This window comes from Primulina tabacum, chromosome 9, assembly GCF_025594145.1.
Source record: "Primulina tabacum isolate GXHZ01 chromosome 9, ASM2559414v2, whole genome shotgun sequence".
Taxonomy (NCBI): Eukaryota; Viridiplantae; Streptophyta; class Magnoliopsida; order Lamiales; family Gesneriaceae; genus Primulina; species Primulina tabacum.
In genome coordinates, this window is record NC_134558.1 from 39,321,685 (window position 1) to 39,348,677 (window position 26,993).

At 34.4% G+C, this 26,993-nt stretch overlaps 5 protein-coding genes and 1 pseudogene across 8 annotated transcripts; 4 read left to right on the plus strand and 2 right to left on the minus strand.

The window, feature by feature from the left end:
- The first annotated feature begins 912 nt into the window (after nucleotides 1-912).
- LOC142556067 (uncharacterized) lies at nucleotides 913-6,752 on the plus strand. Of its 2 annotated transcripts, XM_075667288.1 has the most exons (9): nucleotides 913-1,214; nucleotides 3,223-3,420; nucleotides 3,837-4,115; nucleotides 4,831-4,950; nucleotides 5,079-5,225; nucleotides 5,538-5,621; nucleotides 5,832-5,954; nucleotides 6,168-6,242; nucleotides 6,527-6,752. In XM_075667288.1, exons 4-9 carry the CDS (start codon nucleotides 4,854-4,856, stop codon nucleotides 6,640-6,642), a joined length of 642 nt encoding a protein of 213 aa, XP_075523403.1. In that variant the 5' UTR covers nucleotides 913-1,214; nucleotides 3,223-3,420; nucleotides 3,837-4,115; nucleotides 4,831-4,853; the 3' UTR covers nucleotides 6,643-6,752. The 2 variants fall into 2 exon arrangements, with proteins under 2 accessions (XP_075523403.1, XP_075523404.1); XM_075667289.1 differs by lacking the exons at nucleotides 913-1,214; nucleotides 3,223-3,420 and having other exon boundaries at nucleotides 3,427-4,115.
- Nucleotides 1,093-4,085, plus strand: LOC142504503 (katanin p60 ATPase-containing subunit A1-like). The gene is made up of 3 exons (XM_075617356.1): nucleotides 1,093-1,224; nucleotides 3,223-3,420; nucleotides 3,837-4,085. Exons 1-3 carry the CDS (start codon nucleotides 1,093-1,095, stop codon nucleotides 4,083-4,085), a joined length of 579 nt encoding a protein of 192 aa, XP_075473471.1.
- Nucleotides 6,753-7,496: 744 nt separating the features above from the next.
- On the minus strand, nucleotides 7,497-11,396 carry LOC142556069 (plastidic ATP/ADP-transporter-like). The gene is made up of 5 exons (XM_075667291.1): nucleotides 10,393-11,396; nucleotides 9,310-9,564; nucleotides 8,862-9,005; nucleotides 8,425-8,772; nucleotides 7,497-8,020 (listed from the first exon to the last, which is right to left on the minus strand). Exons 1-5 carry the CDS (start codon nucleotides 11,170-11,172, stop codon nucleotides 7,670-7,672), a joined length of 1,878 nt encoding a protein of 625 aa, XP_075523406.1. The 5' UTR covers nucleotides 11,173-11,396; the 3' UTR covers nucleotides 7,497-7,669.
- A 6,690-nt stretch (nucleotides 11,397-18,086) lies between these two features.
- LOC142556070 (uncharacterized) lies at nucleotides 18,087-22,167 on the plus strand. Its single transcript, XM_075667292.1, has 9 exons — nucleotides 18,087-18,262; nucleotides 18,693-18,872; nucleotides 19,778-19,857; nucleotides 20,384-20,443; nucleotides 20,660-20,893; nucleotides 21,013-21,075; nucleotides 21,300-21,368; nucleotides 21,591-21,636; nucleotides 21,841-22,167. Exons 1-9 carry the CDS (start codon nucleotides 18,253-18,255, stop codon nucleotides 21,897-21,899), a joined length of 801 nt encoding a protein of 266 aa, XP_075523407.1. The 5' UTR covers nucleotides 18,087-18,252; the 3' UTR covers nucleotides 21,900-22,167.
- Nucleotides 22,168-22,749: 582 nt separating this feature from the next.
- On the plus strand, nucleotides 22,750-24,280 carry LOC142556071 (uncharacterized; annotated as a pseudogene).
- Nucleotides 24,281-24,425: 145 nt separating this feature from the next.
- Nucleotides 24,426-26,750, minus strand: LOC142556072 (protein RESISTANCE TO PHYTOPHTHORA 1, chloroplastic). Of its 3 annotated transcripts, none has more exons than XM_075667294.1 (6): nucleotides 26,592-26,750; nucleotides 26,395-26,464; nucleotides 25,409-25,584; nucleotides 25,009-25,219; nucleotides 24,747-24,916; nucleotides 24,426-24,666 (listed from the first exon to the last, which is right to left on the minus strand). In XM_075667294.1, exons 1-6 carry the CDS (start codon nucleotides 26,658-26,660, stop codon nucleotides 24,640-24,642), a joined length of 723 nt encoding a protein of 240 aa, XP_075523409.1. In that variant the 5' UTR covers nucleotides 26,661-26,750; the 3' UTR covers nucleotides 24,426-24,639. The 3 variants fall into 3 exon arrangements, with proteins under 3 accessions (XP_075523409.1, XP_075523410.1, XP_075523411.1); XM_075667295.1 differs by having other exon boundaries at nucleotides 25,009-25,215; nucleotides 25,405-25,584; XM_075667296.1 differs by having other exon boundaries at nucleotides 25,409-25,581; nucleotides 26,592-26,749.
- Nucleotides 26,751-26,993: the final 243 nt, after the last annotated feature.

Genomic DNA, 26,993 nt, shown 5'->3' on the forward strand with positions numbered 1-26,993 from the left:
TTTTTTACAAAAAAATTTAATATACGGACAACTAGTATTGTATTAAATAGCCCAACCTCGCGATAAACACTTTGTTTTGGTCTTCTTCAAATACGCATCTAACAACATTTGTTTTTTTTTTCTTTTTTTTATACTGTTGTTTTGACATATTTCTTTATCATTAATCAATATCATTAAATTATTTATTATTCGAGAATTGAATTGAGACCATTGGATCTCGTCTTAGGGCATAATCTCAACCACGGATTTCCTTGATTTGCTTGCTCAGGTTTAGGGATGTAATCGAGGCGAGCCGTGCCGTACTCTTGAATGGTTGATCTTAGTTCGTTTATAATCGAGCCGAGCTCGAGCTTTATTTAACGAATATATGCATGGGTCACGAGCTTATTCAAACCTTTATCGAGCCTAAACAAGCTTAATAAATATGAATTATACATTTAAATTTTCATTAAATTAATTAAAAAGTAAATTATATATTTAAAGAAAAATATATTATTCTTATTAAAATTTGTAAATTTATTATAATAAATAAATTTAATAGATTTTTCTATATATTTCGTAAATAATATTCAAAATCAATAAATCAAATATCAAAACTATTATTTTTTCATCTAAAAGATTACTCATGAATTTACCAACGAACATGTTCACGAGCTAACGAGCCGAATACTGTAAAGCTTGAGTCTGGTTTGTTTATCTTAACGAGCCTCATTAAACGAGCTCAAACGAGCGTTTATCGAATCGAGCTTCGAATAGCTCACAAACGATTTGATTCGTTTGAATCCTTATTCAGGTAGTAAAAAACATAAGATTCTTTTCCTTTTTTTTTTTAATTTGGCTGTTTATTAATCTTTTAGTGAAAAAGAGAGAAACTGACGAAAAGGTCAATTGACGCGCGTCCAAGGACTTCAATTGGAATTTAAATTTCCTTCCTTCTCAAAATTCATGCTACAGTTAAACGTCGTCGCCTTCTTCAATATCAACGACTTCCAAGTTCAACTCCCCCGATTCGAATTATTTCCCCTTTAGTTTAAATTTAAACCCTTACAGCACACGTCGGAATTCTGACGGGTTTGTTCGTGTGACCTGTAAATGGCGGGCGCCACGCCGGAGGGGTTGCAAGATCACTTGAAGCTGGCTAGAGAGTATGCGGTGGAAGGACTCTACGATACTTCCATTATATTCTTTGATGGCGCCATTGCTCAGATTAACAAGTACTTTTCTGTATCTATTTAGTTAATTTGCTCCGGGCCACCTTTGTTCTTGTGTTTATTCGGTGTTGTATCCAGAGTTTCATGCTTAAGATTTGGATCTCGAGAGATGATGTGCTCTTTTGTCAGAAAGAAAGCTACAGCAAACCAGAGTATGAAATGGGAAATTTTTTTAGCCAAAGCAGTTACTTTTTGTATTTTTTCACTTTATGCATATGCGTGTTGTGAAATTATCTTTAGCTGCATTCCCATGATCCCGTCCATATGAACTGATTCGCCTAGTGCTAGCCCAGAAACCGAGCTGTTCATTGCCACTTCTTCTTGTTGGTCACTGTCACTATGCATCTCCAACTCATTACGCTAACTTCAAAATAATGTAATTCATACGCCAAATACAAATCTCGTCTCCAACCCATAACTTTAAATTATACACTAAAAAAATATTCTTCAATATTCTCTATTATTTTATTCACAACAAATAATTTATTCCATAAAATATTTTAAAACGCCAGTAATTAAAATATCAATAATATCTAAAATAATTTCCATATTGATATTATTCATTAGAAATTTTTTTAAAAAAATTTACAATTTTATTGAAATAATATAATATTATTGACACTTAAAATCAACACATTACAATTAACCATTACAACAAATAAATTCTAATTAAAAAATACATAAAATTTTAACAAAAGAAATAAATTTTAAAAATTGACGCTATTGTTATAGTGTTGCACCAACCTAGCGCTGAAAATAGCGCTGGTAGTGTTGGATTGGAGATACTCTGATCCGGAAGCAGCAATATGTATATATATGTATGAATTACAGATTTTGAAGTCTTTTACGCTTGTCGAATATAAGGAAACCAAAGAGCAAGATCATACTGTCTTTGCAGCTCGTAGAGAGGTTTCTGCTTCTTTGTGTGTAATAATTTTGCTAGTAATAGAAAAAACTGATGATAGAAGACAATGTTAATAACAATATTTAGTGTTCTTATAGAGTTCCTATACTGAAGTCATGTGTTAAAATTTTTTGTCTTTGTGTCTTCCTTCGTTTCCAAAATTTTCTCAAGAAAGGCAGTGGGAAATCGTCCTCTGGGAAAACAGATTCCATAGTAAGTTGTTATTCTAGAATATGTGTTTCGATTAAGTATATCTATAAGTATATTGACAGTCGTGCAGTATGAGATACCAGGTTACTTGCTACTTGGATATAGAAATAATATAAGTTTGACATTGGTTAACCAAATACTCACATGCAACAATCAATTGACTGAGATGCCTTTGATGTGCACTCAATGATGAATATCTTATTGTTTACCTAGATTTGAGAATAACTCCCTTTTGTTGTTCTCGAAGCTAGTTTTAGCAAATTATTTATTTAGTTCCGGAAGCATTTTTTGTTATCAAGCTTGGAGCTAATAGTTTGATGGATATATGTATAAAATTAATTGTATACTCATGGCGTAGGAGTTGTTCATATCTAATATTGACTTGTCTGGTTGCTTGAGTTGATTTACCTCTTCAAGTTATCTATTAAGCCTTTCTATAAAAAAAAAAATTTGTGCTCTAATAAATGCCATAACACAGAGAAAATGTTATCTAAATATAGCATTTAATTAATCTTCAGTAGAATTTTTTTAACTTTTGTGCTGTTATTTCAGCATCTATTTATTTGTATTGACTGCTTTTATTTCCTTGATTTGTCATCCTGTGGTGAATGTTAATTTGGCAAGTTCAGTCAGAGTTCTAATTTCTGTAAGTTGTGAGTTTTTCATTCTGTAGAGTATAGACCTATGAATTTGACATAACTTCTCTGTTGTCGCATTTAGTTTTTTTTGCACATAGATAATGTGAAAAGTCAGATTTATGAAATTTATTGAGTGGATTGTACACTATTCTAAGGGATCTTGACTTTTGTTCCAGAATCTCGTCCTACTCTTGTATTATATATTGGTAATATGTTTGACTCATCTGAGTATTTTACTGGTTCCTTTTCTGATTGTCAGAATGATGATACCGAGGATGTAAAGCCCAAAAAAGTGCAATATGAAGGGCCTGACTCTGATTTGGCTGCTATGCTTGAAAGGGATGTTTTAGAGACCACTCCTGGTGTTAGATGGGATGATGTGGCTGGGCTGAGTGAAGCAAAAAGACTACTAGAGGAAGCTGTGGTTCTTCCTCTTTGGATGCCTGAATATTTCCAGGTATCGATAAATTTGGTGCAGAAGAATGCTTGTGTTGTATTTTTTTCTTTTTTGAACTTACCTAAAATACATAACTGTAATCTATATGCTTTATTAGTCTCAGAACTGATGGGATTAGCCTCTTATGTTATATTCTCTAATGTGTGAAGCAGGTAGTAACTTCCTTTATAGTTAACCTCCTAGTGGCGTGGGCAAAATTTGGAAATATTAGTAGAATCCTTATTGCTACCTGTAGATAGAAGTTTCCATATGAAGGCATAGAACTTTGAATTCTGTTCGAGGGGAAGATTCTTTAAAGTTGCTAATTCAGTGGACGCACTGTTAGAATCTATCTTCTTCCTTATAAGGATACAGGAGAAATGAGAAATCTGCATGCATGGCTTAACTAGTTACTCTTATCACATCTCTGCTTGCAGGGGATTAGGAGGCCATGGAAAGGTGTGCTCATGTTTGGTCCACTTGGTACTGGGAAGACACTTCTTGCTAAAGCAGTTGCTACCGAGTGTGGCACAACATTTTTCAACGTTTCTTCTGCTACCTTGGCTTCAAAATGGCGTGGCGAAAGTGAGAGAGTGGTCCGGTGCTTGTTTGATCTTGCAAGGGCCTATGCCCCGAGTACCATATTCATAGATGAGATCGATTCTCTTTGCAATGCTCGAGGGTAAGATAATAAGAGTTTCATCAGTCCAGGCACGGTAAGATAACTATTGTGTTCCCTCTCTCAGCGGATTCGGGATATCTCATTCCTGGTTTTGTTAGTTGTTTCCTCTGTTAATTTCTTGTTTGGAGATGGACCCATCTTGAATGATTTATCCGTGTATTACTGTTATTGTTAACTGGATGGAAGTTGATGGTATATTTATTTCTATCGTAAAAGCTTTTAGACATAAACTGTATGATATAAAAAAAATTCTTAATATCAAAGAAAAAATTATATAACTAAATTTGTAATACACATATATACCCACGTAAAATAGATATACCCAGACGGCTAGTTGCTGTTAGGATGCATCAAATGGTTTCACAAGGCGATGCATTCGAAATTGAATGTCACCAAGAAAGTTGATTCTGTCGATGTTGCATGTACCCTTGGCTTTCTCCGCCTCCTAAGCATTTAAAATAAGTAACTATTTCACATCAATAACATCGTTGGCATTTTAAAATTTTGTGTATTTGTAGTATATGATAATTTTGGGATTATCAACTTTGCGTAAACCGAAAAAGGTTGGCTGCAATTAAAATTTCAATGTACCATATCTGACTGTTATTTTCTTTTAGACGGCCAAAATGTAATTGGTGTTCAATTTATAATAATAATAATCTTCTTCATTTGATGGGCTTACCTGCTCGAGGAGCAAGCCTCTCTGTCTATACATATTCCATGAGTTTTTACATAGCTCTGTTCTTCAGGTCTCTTAAAAAGCCAAAAGATTATGGGAAGCAACAACTTGAACTTTGGTCCCATTCTCTTCTTCGTCCCTTTCTATTTCTTCATTCTCCTTCACACCCCTGTTTCTGTGTATGCCCAAGGTAATCACTCCTGCCATCAATTCAACTCACGAGTTCATAAAAACATCAATCACAAGAACTCCATTTGGGATCTTTTTTTTTGGTTTTTTTGCATAGCTAATGAAATGTTATTTGTTTTATGAATGCAGATGATGTATGTAAAAAAATAGATTGCGTGAGAGGAACATGCGTTGGCAACAAAAGCGCATTGCTAGGATTCGAATGTATTTGTTACCCCGGCTGGAAGCAGTTTACATTAAGCGACTTCACCTTTCCACCTTGTGTCATCCCAGATTGTGAGTCCTCATTTTTCATCCTCTTTTTAATACTAATTTCCACTCAATAATATATATCTATTTCTTTTGAAATTCATTACAAATATCAATTATAAAAACAATAGTTTGATATCTTTTCAATAGTTATAAGATCTCAAATTAAATAGAGGTATACTGGTAAAAATACTGTTAAATATAGTACATGATTGTATATTTGAGATTAACGAAAAAGAATATATTTAAAGTAATATAATTTTTTCCCCATCTTATAAGACATAAAAGGTTACATGATTTCACAAGTAGATGTTAACATATATGCGTGTCTACTTGCAGGCAAATTGGATTTTCATTGTGGTAGTAGCACTCCGGCACCACCACCCCCGCCGTCGCCGCCGTCGTCATTCAATATTCTCGATCGTAATTCTTATGGATTCATATTCTATAGTCAAGGCTTAGAGTTATTAAAAAAAAATGAGACACACATGTTATAATATAAATTAAATTAAATGAACGAAAGATATGATTAAAAATTATATTACTGATTTTAAAATTGTAGAGAGTTTTTTTAACAAAGATCAAATTTATAAAGAGATTTATGAAATTATTAACTTGTATGTTTTTCCTCAGCCTGTAATATTGCGTGGTGTGGCGATGGAACTTGCCAACCAGATGGAATCAGCCATTCTTGTCAATGTTTCGAAGGGTCCGCAAATTTATTGAACATGACAGTCCTACCTTGTTTCAAGAAATGTAAGAATCCTAAATCATTTCGTTTTCGACTTGTCTTGGATTTATTTATGTAGAATAAAAGTATAGGGTGAATGATTAGGTAATATATAACCTATTTAGAGCATCCAAATCCCTTATTTTTACAATCCATCGTCGCTTTTTTTTATATACACTAGATAAATTCTCGGACAAACGCAACCTAGTTTATATATAATATTATTATTATCTTTGTAGGTGGCATAGGAGCAGATTGCAGTGGAGTTGATCTTGATCCGCATTCAGCATCGACTCCACCACCACCATCAAATGGTAGGCTTTGCCAATCAATTTAATTAAGTGTTTAATTTATTTTACACGTTCTCTATTCTATTTTGTATATTCAATACGTGTGTATCTATAGGAATATCTATTTTTAACCTATTTAAATAAATATATATTCATAAATTTGGGTTACCGTGGGCTCCTCGTTTGGGAGATGTTTACGTCACTATACGGTGATGACATCATTTTCATGATTATGATTATTATCATCATTGTTATGTTTAATTAATCTCGCACCGATAAATTAAAAATTTGTGGTTTTTTTATTATAGGATCGAAAACCACCTCTAGATGCTCGGGGCCATTTTGTGCCATGAATTTCGGTTTGATATCCGCAATCATCTTGGTATCAACCTTCATCGGCCATACTTATTGCTTACTAATCTAACTTGATTTGGCGGATTAGTTCTAGCTATCACGCAATTTCAGTGGTTCAAATATTCGAATTTGATGAATGGTTTCAAGTTATTGCCTTAATAAAGGAGATTCAATTGTGTGACATCATATCTTCTGATTTAAGAATCATATTTTAAATAAAGAACATCGAGTAGTTTTGTGGACAAGTAGGTCTTTTGTGAGACGGTCTCGCGAATCTTTATATATGAGACGGTCTCGCGAATCTTTATATATGAGACGGGTCAACCCTACCGATATTCACAATAAAAAGTAATATTTTTAGTATAAAAAGTAGTACTTTTTCATGGATGACACAAATAAGATATTTGTCTCACAAAATACGACATGTAAGATCGTCTCACACAAGTTTATGTTTTCGTGGACATATATATCATGCACTGAATTATTTCGAGAAAATTATTATCTTTAAGATATTTCCACAATACTATATCCAATAATTCAAGTTTATTTTTATACGTCAATCCATGATTTTATTTTTTTTTTGTGACCTTACATATGATAATGAATATAGACTATTGGATGTAATAGCAAGTTACTACTAACATCTCATTAACCGTAAAGAGCTAAACAATTAATTAAGTTCACGTGAAATTTGATAATATTAGAATGTGACGTAAATGTATTTAAAATATTTATAAGACCAAAGTTTTTCATTTGGATTTCAATAATAATAATTTGATAATGTTAGAATGTGATATGAAGACCAAATTAGTTTAATTGTTAAATAAAATATACCTAGCTTGGTATGTTATAATAAAGTATTGATTTTTTATTCCCCAGCAGAAGAGTTCAAATAGACATATAAAAGTAATCAAACATCTCATCTCTGTTGGAACGACGCGTGGACTTTTTATTATTCCTGTCACTTGAGTCAAAATCTTACAACATAAAATTTCATGAAACTTTGGGAAAATAACTTCTAAATACTATAATTCCACAGAGGAGACCAATTCCCTATTCCGTTTCCATCCTATCCTTCAATAACCCCAACAATATCATCACACATTTCGTGGAGATGAGGGTTCGGATGATGCACTGGCAGTGTCACTTGAACTGCTAATGAGAGACCCGCCGCTGCCTTCGTTTGAAGATGACACGACAGGGATCTTAACAGCAGCTCGTTCCATCTCTTTTTCCAGCTCCTCTTCTTGTCTGAGTGTCGTGAACTGACCATCCAAAGATTTGGCTGCTCCCAACCATGCAAGGACGATTACGAGAAGTATGCCTCCAAGGTAGGGAGTTGAGTTTGCTAGTGAACCGAAGGTTAAAATCATAAACTGTTGAATCAAAGCCCCGCCAGATTTCCCCAAAGGATTGCACACAACGTCGATTGCTGCCTTCCCTTTTACCTGATGAAATAAATTATTCTGAGTTATTATCATGAGAAAGAGAGAAAGGACAACAAAGCAATTAAGTAATATAACAAGAGTCTATGAAATTAAGGGCCGAGCCATTTTCTAGTATAAAGAACTAATATGAATTAAAACATTAAACACGGAAACTCATTTCTAGAATTTCACCGGCATGCCTACTTATGCAAGAGAGGATGCCCTGGCAACATTTATTTTAAGCTTCTTGTGTACTTGAAAATGATGATCCAATTCAAATATTTTGAAGGATACAACTGCTTAACATTTCAATTGCCATGCCACATGGGCAAAAACACTTAGCAGTAAGTATGATTGTTGTCCAACATATTTGCAACGAAATCATACAGAAATAGCGGGAAATATAGGCAGCCTAAGATTCGAACCTTGGTGTCTTCATCTAGAGGAATGTAAGCCATTTCCTTGCATGGATCGAACAAGCTGTACTTTGCGCTCTTGCTGAAAATGTTTTGCATGGCTCCTACGTACACAGCAGCTAAAAGTGGAGTCAACCCAAATTTGGCAAGAGCTGGAGCAAGAGGGTCGCCACACAAAATCAGTGAGAAAAAACCAACTCCCGATAAAAGTAAGACAGTTGGTGTAATCTTTGCTGCTACTCCCCAGCCGTATTTGTTAAAGATCCATTGGCTCAATAACATCATTGTAAAAGTAGTTATCCCAGTAGCAGTTGAGAAGTCTCCCATAAAGGATGAATATTCATTTGGTGTCGGGAACTGAGAAATTCCAAGAATTCAGTATAAAATAAACAAGAAAATAATGATAAAGTAGGGGCAAAAGAGGATGGCCTTGTTCAAAGGTTCACCTGAGCTTTGAGCTTTGATTTCCAGGTAACCTCGACAAGGTTGATGCTAATACCATATGCCACGACCAAAGTCGCAAGATCTCTTATATATCTTGATGATACCAAGAACTTTAAGCTCTCCATTGTTCCCATCTTTGGCTTCTCCTGCAAGGGAAAATATAATTTGAAATCTTTCACTGCATATAAATGACATCTGAACTAACTCAAAATCTTAAGAAAATTCCCACACTAGTGTCCAAGAGGAACTGCTGCTTAGGAGTTTGAAGGAGTAAAAAAAATATCGTGAATGAATACCACACCGATGGTCGAAGGGTTGGTGTCCATTTCATGACAAGTTTTTTTTTTTTATAGGAACCATTTCATGACAAGTGAACCCTATGTGAATGTAAACAGAAAATAGCAGCTCATATTCTGTTCTTTAAAGATTTTGTAAATAATTATTAATTACCTTCTTCTTCTGACTACGGATGGGAAGAGCGACATTACGATTCACCCACCAATAAAGGGAACAAATTGCGAGCCCCATTAGTACAACGATACTCATCATTCCCTTCAGAGAGATGGCCCAACCATCAACACCGGGACCGAGGTTTTGTCTCATTTGTGAGAAATATTTCACGGTTCGACCGGAGAAAATAAGGGCAACATTTGCTCCTAGTCCAAATAGAGGATAGAATCTCTTGGCCTCATCGACAGTGGTAATCTGAAGATAAGAAATACAATGACGGTTAAATGATGCCATATTTATCTTGTAAACTAAACAACAAAGATAAAAATAAGACTGGAATCAAAACATATATTAATAATTTCCCTTCGAATTTTGAGATGATATCCTTCTTGTGCAGACCTTTAAAACAATAATAAGGACGTGTTTAACAGAAAAAATAAGAATTCACCAAAAAGACATTGATTTTAGAAAATTTGGAAGGAAAGAGAATGAAACTACCCTCCATGATAACCTGTAAACTTATTTCAGTATGAAGCAAATCACTGAATACATTAAACCGCAAAACACTAGCCAACCCACATTATTTGCAATTCCTAAAATAAGGCTTAGATCAAACCAAATAAAAATAAATAAAAATAAAACGGGTGCCACTTTAGAATCAAAATATAGAAAGCAACTGCAAATAATCCATTTCAAAAGCACTTCATCCATTCATACAGTTGGACGAAATCACTCTACAACTATGAAGCAATGAGGAAACAATAAACTATCAAAAAATAACCCTCAGGGACTATACCATACACCTTCAAAAATTTCCAAAGTATTGAGATAACCATTTTCAAACTACCCATCATCCAACTTTAGTAAACTTTTGCCACACAAACACTAAAAAAAAAAAAACTCAAGGATTTAACAGACAGATCACTGGAAATTTGTCAATCATTTCTATCAAGCAAAAGGTGGGATCTTTAATCAATAAAGGAAATCCTGACATTGATAGTCCATAAAATATCATATAGTATATTCAGAAATTAGGTTACACAGCGCCAATAAAAATAACTATCGCTGAGGTGAACCCATTACCTGATTAGCTAATCCCCAAAACAGAACCGAGACAACGACACTTCCCCACAGCTCAGCCATAACATAAAACAAGCAGAAACTCCATATCCTCATGATTGCAAGCGGCCCAAGAAACCTTGGACCCAGAGTATTCAGAAGCTTATCAGCAAGAGCTGTGGGATGGAAATACTGACTAAGAGGATACAACACAAATCCGAATGCCCCAAAAAAGGCAATGAATGGAAGTATCACAGTATAAAAAAGAGCCTCTTTTGACAACACATTAGCTAATTTAGTGTACAAAATCATGAACCCAATAGCGAGAGGCAAATTCACCCATGTTTTGAGGAAAGGTATGATTTCTGCACTAGAACCTTTGGCTGTCACCACCAAAACATCTTTAGTATCCCTGAGAATTGTGTAATTAAATAAAATACAGAAAAACATCAAGCCAAGTGGTATAATTTTCTTGAGGGTAGCAAGCTCGACACCCATAAACTTGGGTGGTTCTTTCTCTCCATACAAAGACTGCCCATCTGCTGAAGCTGCAGCAGCCTCAGCCCTGGGTAAATTTCTCGACTTTTGACCAATTAACAGAGGTTTGGTCACATATCCTTGGAATTTGGAAGATCCATTAGCCGATAACGATGAAGGGGGAAGTGTTGTTGGTTTAAGTAAAGGGTTTGTAGGGTTGAATCTATACCTTATGCACTGTGATTGTGATGGTGATGGTAAAAAAGTTCTGATTCTGGGGTTTGAAGGCAGAGAAAGAAGCCCTTTCGATTGTAAAACAGCTTGCATTTCTCCGCACGTCTCCTCTTCTCTCGACTCTGTTCTTGTTTCTACACAAAGCTCCTAATAGAAACTCGAAAAGATGCCATTTTTATGAACTGAATATGAGAGGAAGAGGGATGCGGAAATGTAGATAAGGTTGGAGTATAGGCCGAGGAAGATGGTTTCTCCCCTCTTTCCTTCAAGGGTTTGGTGCAGACATACAAAAAAATATATATCTCTTTTTATACACCCAGCGGCCACCAACCAGCAAATAAAAAAAAAATATCTTTTTATCAACCCAGCGGCCAGCAACCAGGAAAGAATTTTAAACCGATGTCTAATTAGACCAGAAGAAAAATTAAAAAATAATGATATTATTATGTCGGGGACTGCAGAGAGAAGGATTTATTGATTCCAAACAGTGTTTAACACTACTTAAAGAAAAAAGTTATTAAATAAAAGAATACGGAGAGAAAGAAAAGAAAAACTCGAACGAAGATGACATTGAAGAGAGTATCTTCCAAGAATCAAACCCAATTTGGAAGTCAATCGTCAATCATGTGAAGAAAAAGGGACAATGCAGACCCCGAGATCACAAATGTATCTAAATATTTTCTCATGATATCTGGTTGTCGAATGTTGAGCTATATATTCTTTAATTGAAATTTTATGTCACTCTTATGTTTCTGATTCAACAATCAAAAGACCATATCAGAAGATTGGGCAAATAGCATTTTAAAATCTCGTATTGTGCGTAAATATGTTTTATTTTTAAAAATAGATATGAAATTGCGAATAATGACCAAATATTTCTCACTATTTTCTCATATCAGTTCACCTTAGACCAGTGAATACCTGCAATTGAGCCACTACCTCGTTATTAATCACAGCAACAGATTTTGATTTGTCGATATTGCTGACTGTTTAATTGCAACCAATCAAAGTATAAATTAAAGTTAAACTTAATGATATCGGTGAGAACCCGGGTCGTCCTTGGACTCAATCATGAGAACAGAAATAGAAGCAAAGTCAGCACAAAACTAGACCCAAGAGTTTTGGAGTGTGATTTAGTCCCGATAATGTCAACACTTACTCGATATGACAAGCTTACTTCGATCCCATAGTTACCCGGAAAACCCATATGGGTAAGGAAATAGTAGAATATTCTTATCAGCCCAAACTTTCACTACCGCAGGTAGTTTGTCAGATCGTTGTAGATTCACACAAGATCGGATCTGTATCTGAGACCGAGCAATGTAAGAGGACTAAATCAAAATAATGGTGGACCTTGTCCACCAAAAAATCAAGGATCTTTCTCATCTCATGCAAAAATCATAACATGAGTAATAGTCTCACACCGTGGTCACTACTCGAGCATCTCAGGATGATCAACTAACTCAGCACCGTATTAATACCCCATCAGAGGTAAAATCAAAGGGGGAATAGTCATGATCATTGGCATTCGCTATATCGAAAATTTTCAAATTACATACTATTATTATATCGAAAATTTCGATAAATTCGATATTTTTGATACATTGACCTCGTTATATCGAAAATTCGATGTTTTTTCTCATCCCTAATTTGAATGCAAATAATTATTGATAATTTAATTTATTAATGATAACATATGATCATTGAAGTAAAGAAAAATGAAATCAAATGAAAATAGGCTACGTTGTAGTCCAAAAAGAGAAGGCAGATCCCGTGCATTTTTGGGTTCTTTCATATAAACTAGTCTAACATCGGGGTGTTCAAAACTTCGGACAAAACAGAAAAATCGAAAATCCAAACCGAAAAATCGAATACTGAATCGAGGCGTAAACCGAATTTTATAATTCAGATATAAATGTTAAAAACGAAATTTATTTGGTTCGATTTCGGATTATAATGTCAAAATCGAACCGACCGAAAAAATCGAAATTTCATTAAATTAATAATTTTGTTTTTATTATATATTTTTTGAAATGATATTAGTGAATGATAAATTATTTTGAAGAATATTTAGTTGATTGTTGTTTATGTAATTTATTTAGATTTTATATTTAAATATTTTACTAAGAAATCATGTAAGAAAGATAACATATTATACTTTACAATATATTTATCTTATTAATTAAAATAATAGTTATCAAAATTGAAATAACTGAACCATTTCGGTAGAAACCGAACCGAAGAAAAATGGTTCGGATATCGGATTATATATCTGTAAAACCGAAAACTGAAATAAAAAAATCGAAAATCAAACCGAACCGACCGATGAACATCTCTAGTCAAATGTCGTAATTGGCAGCCATTGCCCTCTAATTTCTTGCACTTTCTTTTGGAATAATGGAAATTTCATTTTGGAATATAGTGGACTCGAATTGATCGTGGACCTTTTCGGATAAATTACATAAATCACCTCTATAATAAATGCGAAATGTTCGAATCTTCAATATTTTCAAAACGATTAATCCTCTAATTAGATTTTTAGGTCAAATCATTAAGTCGAGCTTGGATTTGCTTAATTATTCTTTGAATTCCATTATTATTAAATACTAGTCACGCACACAATATAATTATATGAATATTATGTATTGTATATGTGTTGTCCTTAAAATTCTTGATTTGATTATAATAATATGTAAATAAAATTAAATATGATATATTTTTAATAATTATAAAGTATGAAAATTCATGCATATTTTATTGCATTAAATAAAGTTACAAATCTTGACTAACAAGTTTAAGAACAAATTAAATGCCTTCAATCTAAAACATGTGAGAAATTTTGGGATTAGGAAAAATGATTCACCAAAAAATAGTTATTATTAGATGTTCGTTCTTGCTTTACTAATAGTAAGTGTAGATATCATATTAACCAAAATTATGCTTGGATCGATGGATACTGATTTCAGTATAAAATTGAATTGAATTCCAATTTCAATAATATTTTTGATAGATTTCAAATATATGCAAAACGATAAATTATTCCTCCAATCAAATCCATTCGATTGCGACTCCAAAATATTTATAAATCAAGGAATCATCATCAAAATTCCAAATTTTTATCGAGCATTCGTGACTTGATTCTTGAAATAGTTTTTTTTTTTTATGAAACTGCTTTCATTAAGAAAATATAAAAAGTTGATAGTACACATATATTGGACATTTTCAGAAGATATAACAATGAATCGTACACGAAATAAGAACGACATACAACAAAATATCTATCATATAATCATATCAATAACAGTAAGGAGACATGTGAAAATCTTGCACGATAATTACCTGGTGGAAACAAATGGAAAACCAGCGAGATGGTACTGGGGCCCGAAACTGACGGTGAAACATTGCCCACGTTCGAGGGCACTGCCTCTCTATGAAAAAGAATCGGAGGTGGTAGGCACCACCCATGCATCTTTTTGTTTTGATATTCAGCAGCAGAGCATTTTATATATCATGGTAAATAATACATATCAGTGCATTGATGTCATAAAAAATCACACCCAATGAAATATATTGAATTTCAGATAATATGAAATCAATTTCTTTAATAGAATCGAATCGAACCACCTAAAAATATGTGTAAAAAAAAAAAGTGAGATGACTGTGTATCAAGAATAGAGTGAGATGAGTCTATGTGAAAGCAACGTCACTTCGACGCTGAGTCAGTATAATATTTGGGAAAAAGTATTGAAATTGCATGTGAATAGCATATGAAGGATATATAAAAGACGTAGTTTGATAGGAGTCATGAGTCTTTTATTTATAAGTGGAGAATCTAGTTAATATGAATTTTTGTAACGGATGAAAATTATATTTGTATATCCACGTAATTTTTTGTAATATCTTTAAAATATAATTAGAAATGTGATAGAATTTGTATCCTATCATTGTTTATTATTATTATTATTTTAAAAAAATACACAGAGACACGAAAACATTGTTAGTGATATAAAAAAATTGTTAATTTCAAATGTTTATTTGAGTGACAAAAACAAATATGATTTAAGTGGGCTTTTAATTAAAGCCATATTCATCTAGGCTCAAATGAACACCAGCCCACAATTTCATTCATTTAAAAGGGGTACATGAAGAAAAGCGTAAAGGGCCTGCTCCATTTCTTCTCAAAATTTCGTCAATGGCGACCTCAATTCCCACCTCCGCTCTCCGATGATATCCTCCGCCGCTCCAATCAATCCCCCAAGCCCCAGATCCACCCAATTTGAAAGATAAATTGATTCATGAGTAGTTTTCTTGTGATTTTAATATTGAGTCGGTTCATATTTATTTTTGAAAAAAAATTAATGTATATTCATGAGAAATCTGTCGTACAAAATCAACATGTCATACGAGCTCTTTTTTTTTTTTTTATTGTTCATACCATGAGCTATGATGATTGTCCACTTTGAGAAGGTTATCTTACGAAAATAATGTTTGAATACGATAAATTATTTAAGCTTTGATATTTTTCATATTAAACTATTTATGTTCTGAGATCGAGGGCTTGGCCCAATGATCTCACCGGAATTTCTCATGCATTGACTCAAGTTCGAGTCTTCCCCATTTTCTAGATTAAGATATAAAAAAAAATTATTTATGCTCTATTAGAAGCTCTTAGCGAACTCGTGGATAATCGTTTTATACAAAGCTATTTAATACAATAAAGCTATTTAATACAGCAAAAATACGAAAGCTTGTTTTCACTATTTATTTACTCGTCTAATATGTTGGCTTTACAAATTCTCTCACAATTATTTATGCTAATTTTACATTATTAATTGCATAGTGATTATACGTAAATTTATATAGTCCTTTGTGAGGAGGCCGACGGGAGTTTCTGCTCAGTTCTCAAGATTTGCCCAACAGAATATATCATCATTTTTTTATTTTTTTTTTAACATTAGCTTATCATCAATTATTATATCTTTTCGAAAATTTGAGGTGTACTTTTCTATATGATTATCTTAACTATAAATTATATAGTTTGATTTTTAAAAGGTAAATTCATCTCAATTTATTTTAACCTAAATTATTTCATTGTGTTCTTTCGATTTTTTTATGACTTGAGAACTATTGCAAAAACTGTCTCCACCTAAAGGAATGCTGATGACATCAAGTTTTACCACTGCAATAGAACTTAACCAACAAGTTCAAGATATATGGGTTATTCGCAACCATTACCCTATTCTTTTGATTCTGCGTCGACATATTTTCGTAAACAACATTTTAATGCAATACGATTATACATCCACATCAATTTATTCTTTTGATTCTCCATCGTAGAGCTACTGCTAGCACTAAGAAAGTAACAAAGACACAGAAGAGAATGAAATCGAGAAGACAGTTAGACCAAATGAAATACCAATTGAGGTATGAAAGTGTCTATGAGAAATTGACATCCAATTGTTGACTAGGCTCTGGTTACTAGGAAACTGTCAGAATCTTGGAGACATGGTATGTAGTACCAATTTACAAAAATAAAATAGATATACAAGACTGCTCAAACTATAGAAAAATTAAACTTATAAGTCATATATTGAATATATGAGAGCGAGTGAGAGAGGGAGAATTAGGGGTATTACTATTATATCAGAGAATCAATTTGATTTTATGTCGGGTAGGTTTACGATGGAAGCTATTTAGGTGTATATAAGATAAGATTATGGAAAGACGTCTAACATGGTTTGGTCATTTGGTCATGTAAAGAGAAGACCACACACTAGTCTCAATCTAGTATTGTAACGACCATTGGCTATCCCGATCTTGGGCTCCCTCGGGGGCTTTGTCCCATCTTGGGTTCCCTCTGGGGCCTTTTTCCTCACGGGCTTTTCACATGCGCCGTTACTCATAGGACTCTCCACACCAGGTTGGTGGAGTGGTACCTACCCAAGTCTCGAACACATGACCTCCTGGCTTAAGTACATAGTTCAAAGAGACTTGGTACCAGTTGGGCTATGGGACAAGACCCCCGATGGAGCCCAAGATCGGGATAGCCCATGGTCGTTACAAGTATGTTTTAGATTCACATATTAATTGAAGAAGTAGAAGGAGAGGGTAATCTATTGAAAACTTAGATAAAGATGATTAACGAAGATATCTTAGATCTTGGTTTAAGAAATAAACGTGAGAAAATTGCATAGTTTGAACTACTAATATCCATCTAGTATACTAGACAACTAGCCAAAATGTACTATGATGAAAATGATCAATATAATTATGTAAAGTTTTCTAAGAAATTAATGTCATCAATTTGAGGGTTTTTTTTAAAAATATTATAAATAAAAAAAATCATTATAAAAATATTGCAGAATGAAAAATTTTACAAAACCAGTACAATTTGCATTTCACTGCACCGGATTCAGACTTATTTAAAAAAAAATTTAAAAAATAAAAAATATATAATAAGGGTGCCACGGATTCATTGAATCCGTGGCCCCCACCCCACCCCTCCCCTTTGTTTATTTGTTGCACCCTCCCATTGAAATTTCATTCGGTATTCATTCGGCGATTTATTTGCACCTTCTCCGATCATTCCATTCGGTATTTTCGTTCAGCGATTTGTTGGTTGTCCTCGGCATTTCAATTAGTTGGATCATCGGTGACATATTCTTCCGTCTTCGGTATTTTTATTTTGCGCAACGTCAATATTTTCATTTGTTGGTAATAATTCTCGTCGATTTGTTAGGCACATAATTTTTTTGTTATCGAGACTTGTCAAGTATTATTTTATTTTATTATTGTTGAATTAATATTGTTTTATGTTGTATTTTTTGTAAGAATGTTTAAAAATATATCATGTTTAATATTGTCATAAATATGATCAATATTATTATATAAAGTTTTCTAAGAAATTAATGTCATCAATTTGAACACAAATATATAATTTTTTTTAAAAAAAAAATTAAGAGGAGTTTATATTTGAGGGACAATAGATCGCCTATGTCGACCTCAGACAAACTTTTTACATGTTCGTTCGTTGAGAGATCGATAGGACTATTTCTTTATTTATTTCCCTTTACCTCTGTGGTCCGTCTTCTTCGTTAACATCGCTAAAAGCAAAGCTTCGGAAGACTATTCAGTCAAATTTGAAGCTCAGTTCCGCGGCCGCCGCTTGTTCACATGTCTTCATGTAAGTTCATCTCTCTCTCTACTTCACCCCTTAAAGTGTCCGTCGCCCAACATTTTACTGTTCAAATAATTGTGCAGAGTGCGTGTGCATCTATGACCTGTGTGTTCTGATTGATTGATCATGGGAATGTAAACCAGATGTTGTCTTTGTTCATGTATAATTATGTAATGGGTTTCTTTTCCTTGATTTTGGGACTAGCACTTCCTCGGCCCTCGCTTTTCAGGAAGTTTTGATTTTATTTTCTTTGATTGAATTGTCTCTGTAACGTGCATTCTTTGAAATTACCTTATTTGTGCTAATATGTTTTGAAAACCTTTTCCGATGTTTATAATAAGAAGGGTAGATGTCTAAAATTGCTCCAAATTACTGCCCATCTGTTGCATGTCTTGCTGAATGTGATGATGATCTTTCATGTTAATATTTGTGTCAGGCGGTTTGGGTGCTTCCGGCCTCAAGATTACAAACTTGGAATTGGGGTCTGTTAGACCCAAATTGGGCAAATTGCAGCCTTTCCGTTGTTTAAATTCAAAATCTGTTGGATTTGATGGTTTGAGACTGTCAAATAGATCAAGGAATCAAGTAATCCGATGCTGGGCTTCTGGCACTGATGGTAAGTTCATTTGTTTGTATGCTTGGTTACAGTTCATATGGCCAACTCTATTGGACTTATATGAGTGAGGTTCTTACTAAAACTATGGTTATATTAGTAATTAAACAATGTTCATGCTTTGACTTCCAGATTGGTGTTATATGCTCTCTCGTATTTATTGGATTTTGACCATGGCCCCGTTATGGTGTATTGGAAACATGGCAGACATTCAGACAATCTAGTTGTAGAGGGTTTAAAACGCGTGCCAATTTATTAAGAGGGTCTAATTAATTGAATAATATCAATATTAATGTTATGTATGGTAAATAAACAATATTGTGCAGCAAATTATTTGCTGCTCTCGGTGCTGTATGCTCTCTCTTGTATTTCTTGGATTCTCCACTATTCACTTGGTATATCGAAGACCTGCCAAACATATAGGTGATGTAATTGTAGAGGATTTGAAATTTGTGCCAATTAATTAAGAGGAGCTATTTCATTCGATGCAAATGGATGTTAAGGTCGTTTCTAAGTAAAATTTATGTGGCTCGTTGTTATATTCTTGAAGTTGTATATTGGACTTTGTTCAAGGCCTGGATAAAGGGTAGTAGGCAATGTGATACATTAACGGTCAACCTAATGCATCTTGCCAGCAACTTCTATTCTCTTTACAGACTTGTACTTTACTTCCTGAAAATATTTGCACATAATATAGTTCAATAGCGAGAAAAGAAAATAGCAAAATAAAAAGGAAAAAGAAACTGGTGAAAGAAGTTCGGAGAAAGAGGTATGTATCTGAGGATGTTTTATTTGTCCTTACTGTAGGTGTGGAAATCTCGTAAGAATTGTCATTTCTATGTCAACCTCTTGCTATTATCTCGTCTTTTTAATTTTTTTTTCCATATTTATGTTTTGATGAATAACAGCTATTGCAAATTTGGAAGATAATTCTGAAACAGCTAAATCATCTGACGAAGTAAGCCAACTCATTCCCAATTCATTCGAGGTGGGTTGTTATTTTAATGGCCAATGTCTTTTTCCCTTTCTATTCATTCTGATGTTATAGCTATCGATTTATTTCCTATTTTGTGGTACTGTGGTATTCTGTAACACAAATCTTGACTAGAAATTTTTAAATGAATAATTACAAATCGTTTATGCTGCCCACTTGTTTTACTTTTTTTGAAGAAGATGAAATAAATTTGCATATGAACTTGTACTGGTACTACTTTTTTTTTATAGAGACTCCGCCAATGTGTTTCAAGCTCGGGGTTTAAGGACTCAGAAGCATCTACATTAACATATTTGTAATCTGCGATTTTTCAATGGATTGCAAACATTTGGTTTGTTGATTCATTTTCTCATCACTTTTGACACAGTAAAAATCCGCTGCTGCTCTATTTGATTATCTAGCCTTAAGCACCAGATGGACTGAAACTTAATCGCAAATGCATAGTTGGTGATAAATTTGATCTTTGCTGCTTGCAATGATAGAATCCTTACTAAAAATCTTAACTTTTGCTGTTTTGCAGGTAGAGTCCCTTTTGACAGTGTTATGTGACACCACTTCCATCGCCGAGTTTGAACTTAAAGTAAGCTATTTTTATGCTTATGAATCTTTGGCTCACTCACCCTCTCCACCACAAAGTAAAAAAACAGTGTAACTGACTGAAATGGACAGTTCTTTTTCTTTGAAAACATAATTTCAACTTCAATATTACTATGACATACAAAACAAAATTCTGTTGATTCATTATCTCTTTGTCCTTCTCTCCTGATTTTGTATTCATTTTTTTTTTTATGATTAGCTTGGGGGATTTCAACTATATGTGACAAGAGACTTGGCTGGGCAAAGTGATCCCCCGCATCCTCCCGTTTCTGCTCCAGTAACTGCGCACTCAGTTGTTGAGACACCTAATACGAATGGGTCGGCTTCATCATCATCTTTAGCCCTGTCCAAACCAGTGCCCTCCTCGTATGGTGTTCAGACTTTACTGGATAAAGCTGCAGATGAAGGCTTGGTGATACTTCAATCTCCGAGGGTGAGAATTTAAAGAAACTATCAGTAGTAATGTGTTATTTTCTTGAAATTTGTCATAAATTTATCAGTAGTAATGTGTTATTTTCTTGAAATTTGTCATAAATTTTATACCTGACGCAGGTTGGTTATTTTCGAAGATCGAGAACCATTAAAGGGAAGAAGGCTCCTCCATCTTGCAAAGAGGTATTGTTTGGTGTTATATTAAATGCTACATTGAGCTAATATTTCCCATGTATGTCATTATGAAACACATGTTGAATTTATAGCTAATTAGTGCGTATTACGGGTGATGAACATCCACCCAATTTGGTAGATGCATCAATAAATGTAGTAGAAATTCGGAGTGCTGTTTTCTTGGTCAGAGGTCACCAGTTATGAGTTTTACCAGTTATTCTTGCTTTTCACAGAAAGATATAGTGAAGGAAGGGCAGGTGCTCTGCTATATTGACCAACTAGGTGGCGAGATCCCTGTCGAGGTTCTCACTTGGCTTTGATCTCCATTGGCATTATGAATCTTTTTTCAACTTTTCTTGTTTTGTTAACGATTAAACAAATTCTCTAACTTTCGCCTACCTCTGCCATTTCCATTTCGAGTTCATATTCACTTTTTCTTGCTATAATTGTGAAAAAAAATTCATGCGTTTCATGTAAGCTGTGAATACCTCACTTAATCCTTAATTTTCTTGAATCTTTTCCAGTCTGACATATCTGGGGAGGTTGTTAAGATTCTTAAAAAAGATGGAGGTATGATATTTTCTTCCATTGTATTCTTCAACTTGCTGCTTTCATGCTCCCCCATCAGTTAAAAAAAAAATCAAATTCCTTATATAATATTTCTAAAAATTTACTTTTTTGTCCTTCAAAATATATCAAGTCCCTTTGAAAACTTGTTTATCGAGTATCGGTTGATAATTTGCTAAAAAAGTTGCGGTTTCTTGGACTGGGCAGATCCTGTTGGATACGGCGATGCACTTATTGCTGTGCTTCCTTCATTTCCTGGAATATAGAAACTTCAGTAGATCATCGTCCCGTGTGACATTTAACCTTATTTTTTTGTGGCAGCTTGTAATTTTTTATCTGAGTGGATTGCTTTCGAGTCGCAAAAATTTGCAGGAACACAAAAAAATCTTGTTCCTGAAAGATCAGACGGATCAAATGACATGATTTGCTGTATGCTTTATGTTCAAACTTGCGAGACTTTTATTGTGAAGTTATCACTGCATTTTTCTGTGTTGAAGGGGGAGAAAATAAAAATATACGTAGTCCATCGGATGACCAAATAAATATGTTTGTATTAATAAAAAGGGAGTATTTCTTTGATTCAACCATGTTTTTTTACATTTTTTCTTCCCTTTAAAATGTGCCCTTTCACCAACTCCAAGAACCATAATTTAGCCCCTTGAAGACTCTTATTTTTAGAAACTCCCCCTCAAATTTTTAAATTTTCACCTTTGATTCTTGATTTATTAAATTGTATTAATTGTCCCTGATCTCTTTAACACAACTGAACTGATAAACAATCAAGAATGAGTGTTTCTCATGCGTCTATTGAGCATTTTCTTAGGGATAAAAGAGGATGCATAGTATATTATTAAGTGGAATATGAAATTACATTTACACTGTCCAAAGTTGACGAATATAATCTCAAATCGATTTTATATTTCATCACGAAATTTTTCTTAAATAACTTACCTTTTTAGTGGATTAAATAAAAATCATTTCAATATAATTCTACTAATTTAGGTCAACCAAATAGGAGTTTGAAAAAGTTGAGTGAGATTTTTTAGGGAGGGAATTAAGATCAAAGGATGCACAAAATGGAATAATTTGCAATAATTGAAGGGGTATTCAGCGATTAACTTTTTCATTTTAAACCACGGACCAAAAAAATCAACTGTGGCATGTGGGGTCACATTTTAGTTCACGTGGGCACACAAAACCATGCAAATTCCACCCTGTCCATTACCGAAACCTACAATTTCCATTATTGGCAGCCACCATTAACATCCACCCTGCATACCTTGCTTCGAATTCTTGAAGAACCTCCTCCGCATCCAAATTTCTTGATGAAATGTGGAGCAATCTTCCCTTTGATCTCCTAGCCAACATCTTCTCCTGCCTGTTCCCGGATTCGTTCGCTCGTGCCAAAGCCGTCTGCCGGAGTTGGCATGATGCAGCCAAGGGTGCGCCAACAACCCAATCAGCAACAATTTACAATTGGCATGTGTTAAGTCTTGACCACATCAGTTGCCCCGTCAGACCTATTGATACAATTGGTGGCCTAGTACCTTTGAGGGTCACTGGCTCTACACCCCTTAAGCTTGCCATATGCAACCCTTTTACTAGGCAGTTTAAACACCTTAATATGCTAAATGTGACGCGAACCAATCCGGCTATAGGAGTGGTGGAGCATGATTTAAACCATAAAATTTCAAATTTCGAGTTCAAGATTTATGTGGGCAGGCAGGTGGGATATCAGAGTTAGGCAGTAGCGGTCAACCAACCGTAGAAATGTACCAATCGAGTTATGACACGTGGAAAAGGGTAAGCCTAATGCCGGTAGAATTTGCTGTGAGGCTAACAGTCTGGACACCAAATTAGAGTGTGTTTTCAAACGGGATGCTATATTGGATGACCTCCGCTCGGGCTTATTATGTGATGGGATTCGAACTCGAGACGAATGAAAGGAGAGCATTGAATGTGCCTATGGCAGATAAGCTTGCATTTGCGACATTGGTGGCAAGAAACCGGAATTTGACCTTGATTGGAGGCACCAATGTCGGAACTATATGTATTTGGGAGATAAGGGAAGATGGTGTATGGAGTTTCCTCGAGAAGGTACCATTTGAATTGGGAGTTGGGCTTTTGGGAAGTGAACGACATTGTGCTAGTGTTAAGTGTGTTGGCATCGATGGGGCAATATGTTTGTATAGAGATAGAGGCAGGGCTCATTGTTTGGAGGGAGGTTTTTGGTGAATGGAAATGGGAATGGAATTGGATTGAAGGGTGTTCCCTGATTGGAGGGAAAAAAAGCTCATAATTCACCCATTAAAGGATTGTTGCTACAACCAAACTTTGCTCGTTCTACTTTTTTTGAGTCGCTGAAAATTATATGGACCTTTCTATCAGTGGTTGGTATTTCAAGGATGATTGTTGTTCAGAATGGCAAGAAAATCTTGAATTTGTGTTATTTGACTATTTCATCCACCTTTTGGTTTATGGTATTGCAGTGCGTGAAAAACAAGAATTTCTGATGTATAAAAATGAGATTGACCCCGGCCTTTAAAACTCCATGATGATCCTTCTTCCCCGCTTCTCTTCACGTTAAAAATGCATATCTTGAATGAAAACAAAACGTTACAGGCGTTGCTTCGAACTACAGGCTTTAAATGCTGGAAAGGACCTCAGATTTACAGTTAGATGCAAAACTATTTTATTAGTTGCGTGAAACTCACTGATCTAATTTGTTGCGTGAAACTCACTGATCTAATTTGTATACGTCAAACTATAGTGCGTTGGATTCTTCATTCAAATAAAAAAAATAACCAAATTTCATTTATAATATTTTTCAAAAAAGTAATTTCCACCCAAAAATACATCAACATATGTCGCTAAACTACATCCCTGGTCCTTCCATGCCTAACAACGTAGTCACGTACCAATGATAAGGAACAATGTTATGTATCCACACATTCTAATTGATGAAGAACATCTCTGTGGACTCACTCCAGCCATAGTAGATGATCTTCATTCTTTCTGTGAAAGCCATCCAAGCTGTAAAGCAAAAAATAAGGGTTCATTTTTTATGGGGACTCTAACAGGTACCGGTGCAAAACAAATGTGAGCTGAGTTACCTTCCATGCATACATGGCAAAAAAGGCAACTGTATCTGCAGACCAAACAACTGCAAATGATTTCAAGAAAAATGGGATCGCAACATTAAGTAATGGAATGAGGAGGAACAGATAGTTGAGGGCTTCTTTCTCATTCTTGGAGCAGTCGCGAGCACGAAGTGAAGGGATAGCTGAAAAGGTAAGTTTCGTTAAACCATAGACAAACCGATTAATTAATAACATCCTTGATGAAGTCCTATCGAGAAACTAAAAAAATGCTTACTGAACATCCATATGGACCACATGCCCATAAGTCTCCATATGTCTGGCTCAGTAGATGGAAATATGAGATTGAAAGAGAGCGCACCACCCAATAATAAAGAGGCATAACCTTGAACCTCAAAAACGGTGTACAAAACAGAGCCAGGTACAGCCGGGTTTTTAGTGGCAGTGGATGCTCTTGGAGCAAAGGTAGCAGCAGTCTTTTGGACTACCTGACAAATCATAAAAAGTTAACTATAAAAAGAACGTAAAAAGCATGACAATGTGACATCAACCATATTTCACACATAATTTTCGAAGTTGATGCCAATTAATCAAGAAAAATGACAAATAAAAAATCCCACTAAATAAAAATGAACTATGAACAAAACAAAAGTGGAAATGAAAGGAGAGATACTAGCCCTTTTCAAATTTTTGTCCAGTTCAGGACCCGGAGATGTTTCCCCACTTGAAACCTTGCTTGATTCTTTAGTTTCTTGATCTTGCACTTCAAGCTTGGTAAATCCTGCCGACTCTTGAATATATTCTTCTGACTTTGCATCCAGATCATTTGAACTCGCACGAATTTGAAATCCTTTGAGATAAAAACCGATTCTTGATTATAGGGCTTCGAGAAATTACAAAGTTGTAGAGATATGTTGCACAAAGAACACTCATTGTTTCTTTAACTTCATGGCATTTTATAAAGAGAGAATAACCCATGAGTTGGAAGTGCAACCCGTTAACATGGATGAATTACACTCTATCAAATTTTTATGTATTACGAAACTAGAGCAACTGCCACGACTAAATTTTTCGATATCATAACTTAGACCCTCCCATTAATGTGGTTTATTTTGTGTTCATAAGGGGAGGAAAAGCCTTCGAGATACTATTTACACAATTTGACATCAATTGTGTGTCCTCTTGCACAACTTTGCAATTGACGCAAATAACCTCGACGCACCAATAATGAAGTGTGTCAAGAGAATCTAAGAAGCATGAGAGTCACAAAACAGAGAGAACAAATATTTGAAAAATAAAGAGAAGGCATATAACCCTCATTACTTGAAGAATGCAACAAAAGTACATTGTAAAACTGAAAAGGTGGTTGTTCAAATACAATAATTATTTATCAGAAGTTTAAAATCTACTATCTTGTTAGTTAGTGATTGAAATAAAATACTAATTGTATTTCATGTTCAAATTAATTTATTATACACATTTTGTAACCGAAGGAAAACAAAAGATTAAAACTTTAGGCTCAACTCTAGTGTTCTTTAATCGATTTTAATTATCGGTATCATGATACATCAACCAAAACCTTATATGAATATCATTTCTGAAGGGCAACTACCTGACTGTTATAGTGATCATGAAAGATAGCAAAATTGCAATAATGGCTCACCATGGGGGTTGGAGAGTGAGACGGTGGCGATAAGGTGGTGATGCGCCGGTGCTCCCACGATCTTGCATCTCTTGGGTTGAAATTTCAGAAATTCACGTCAATTGGCAGAGCTACACTACCATTCACACACAGTTACGAAAACACACACGCATGCATACTAGAGAGGATCGTTGGAGATGTAGAGGGAAATAATTTACCTGTGCTAAGAAAGAAGTAGAAGCAGTAGCAGGTGGCGTGAGCATGGATGAGCTGAGAAGCTGCTGCATCTGTGGCTGTGGGATGTATGGCTGGCACAGGTACTCTCACTTATCTCTATTTAGGTCTGTCTTGCTTTTTCTTTTTCTTTTTTTCATTTTTGCGTATGTATGTGTGTGTAAAACAATAATTTTTTGGCCGAAGTTTTCATCAATTCTAAAAAATGTTCTTATTATTATTATTATTATTTTAAACTATGATTTAAAATAATATACTACTTTGAAGTAAACTAATACATCAGAATCAGACCAGTTTCTCCAAAATAAATCAATTATGTACTTTATATTTTCGAATTATTTCTCCAAGACTTCGAAAACAAGCACATTTGCCCAAAACTTCTATAA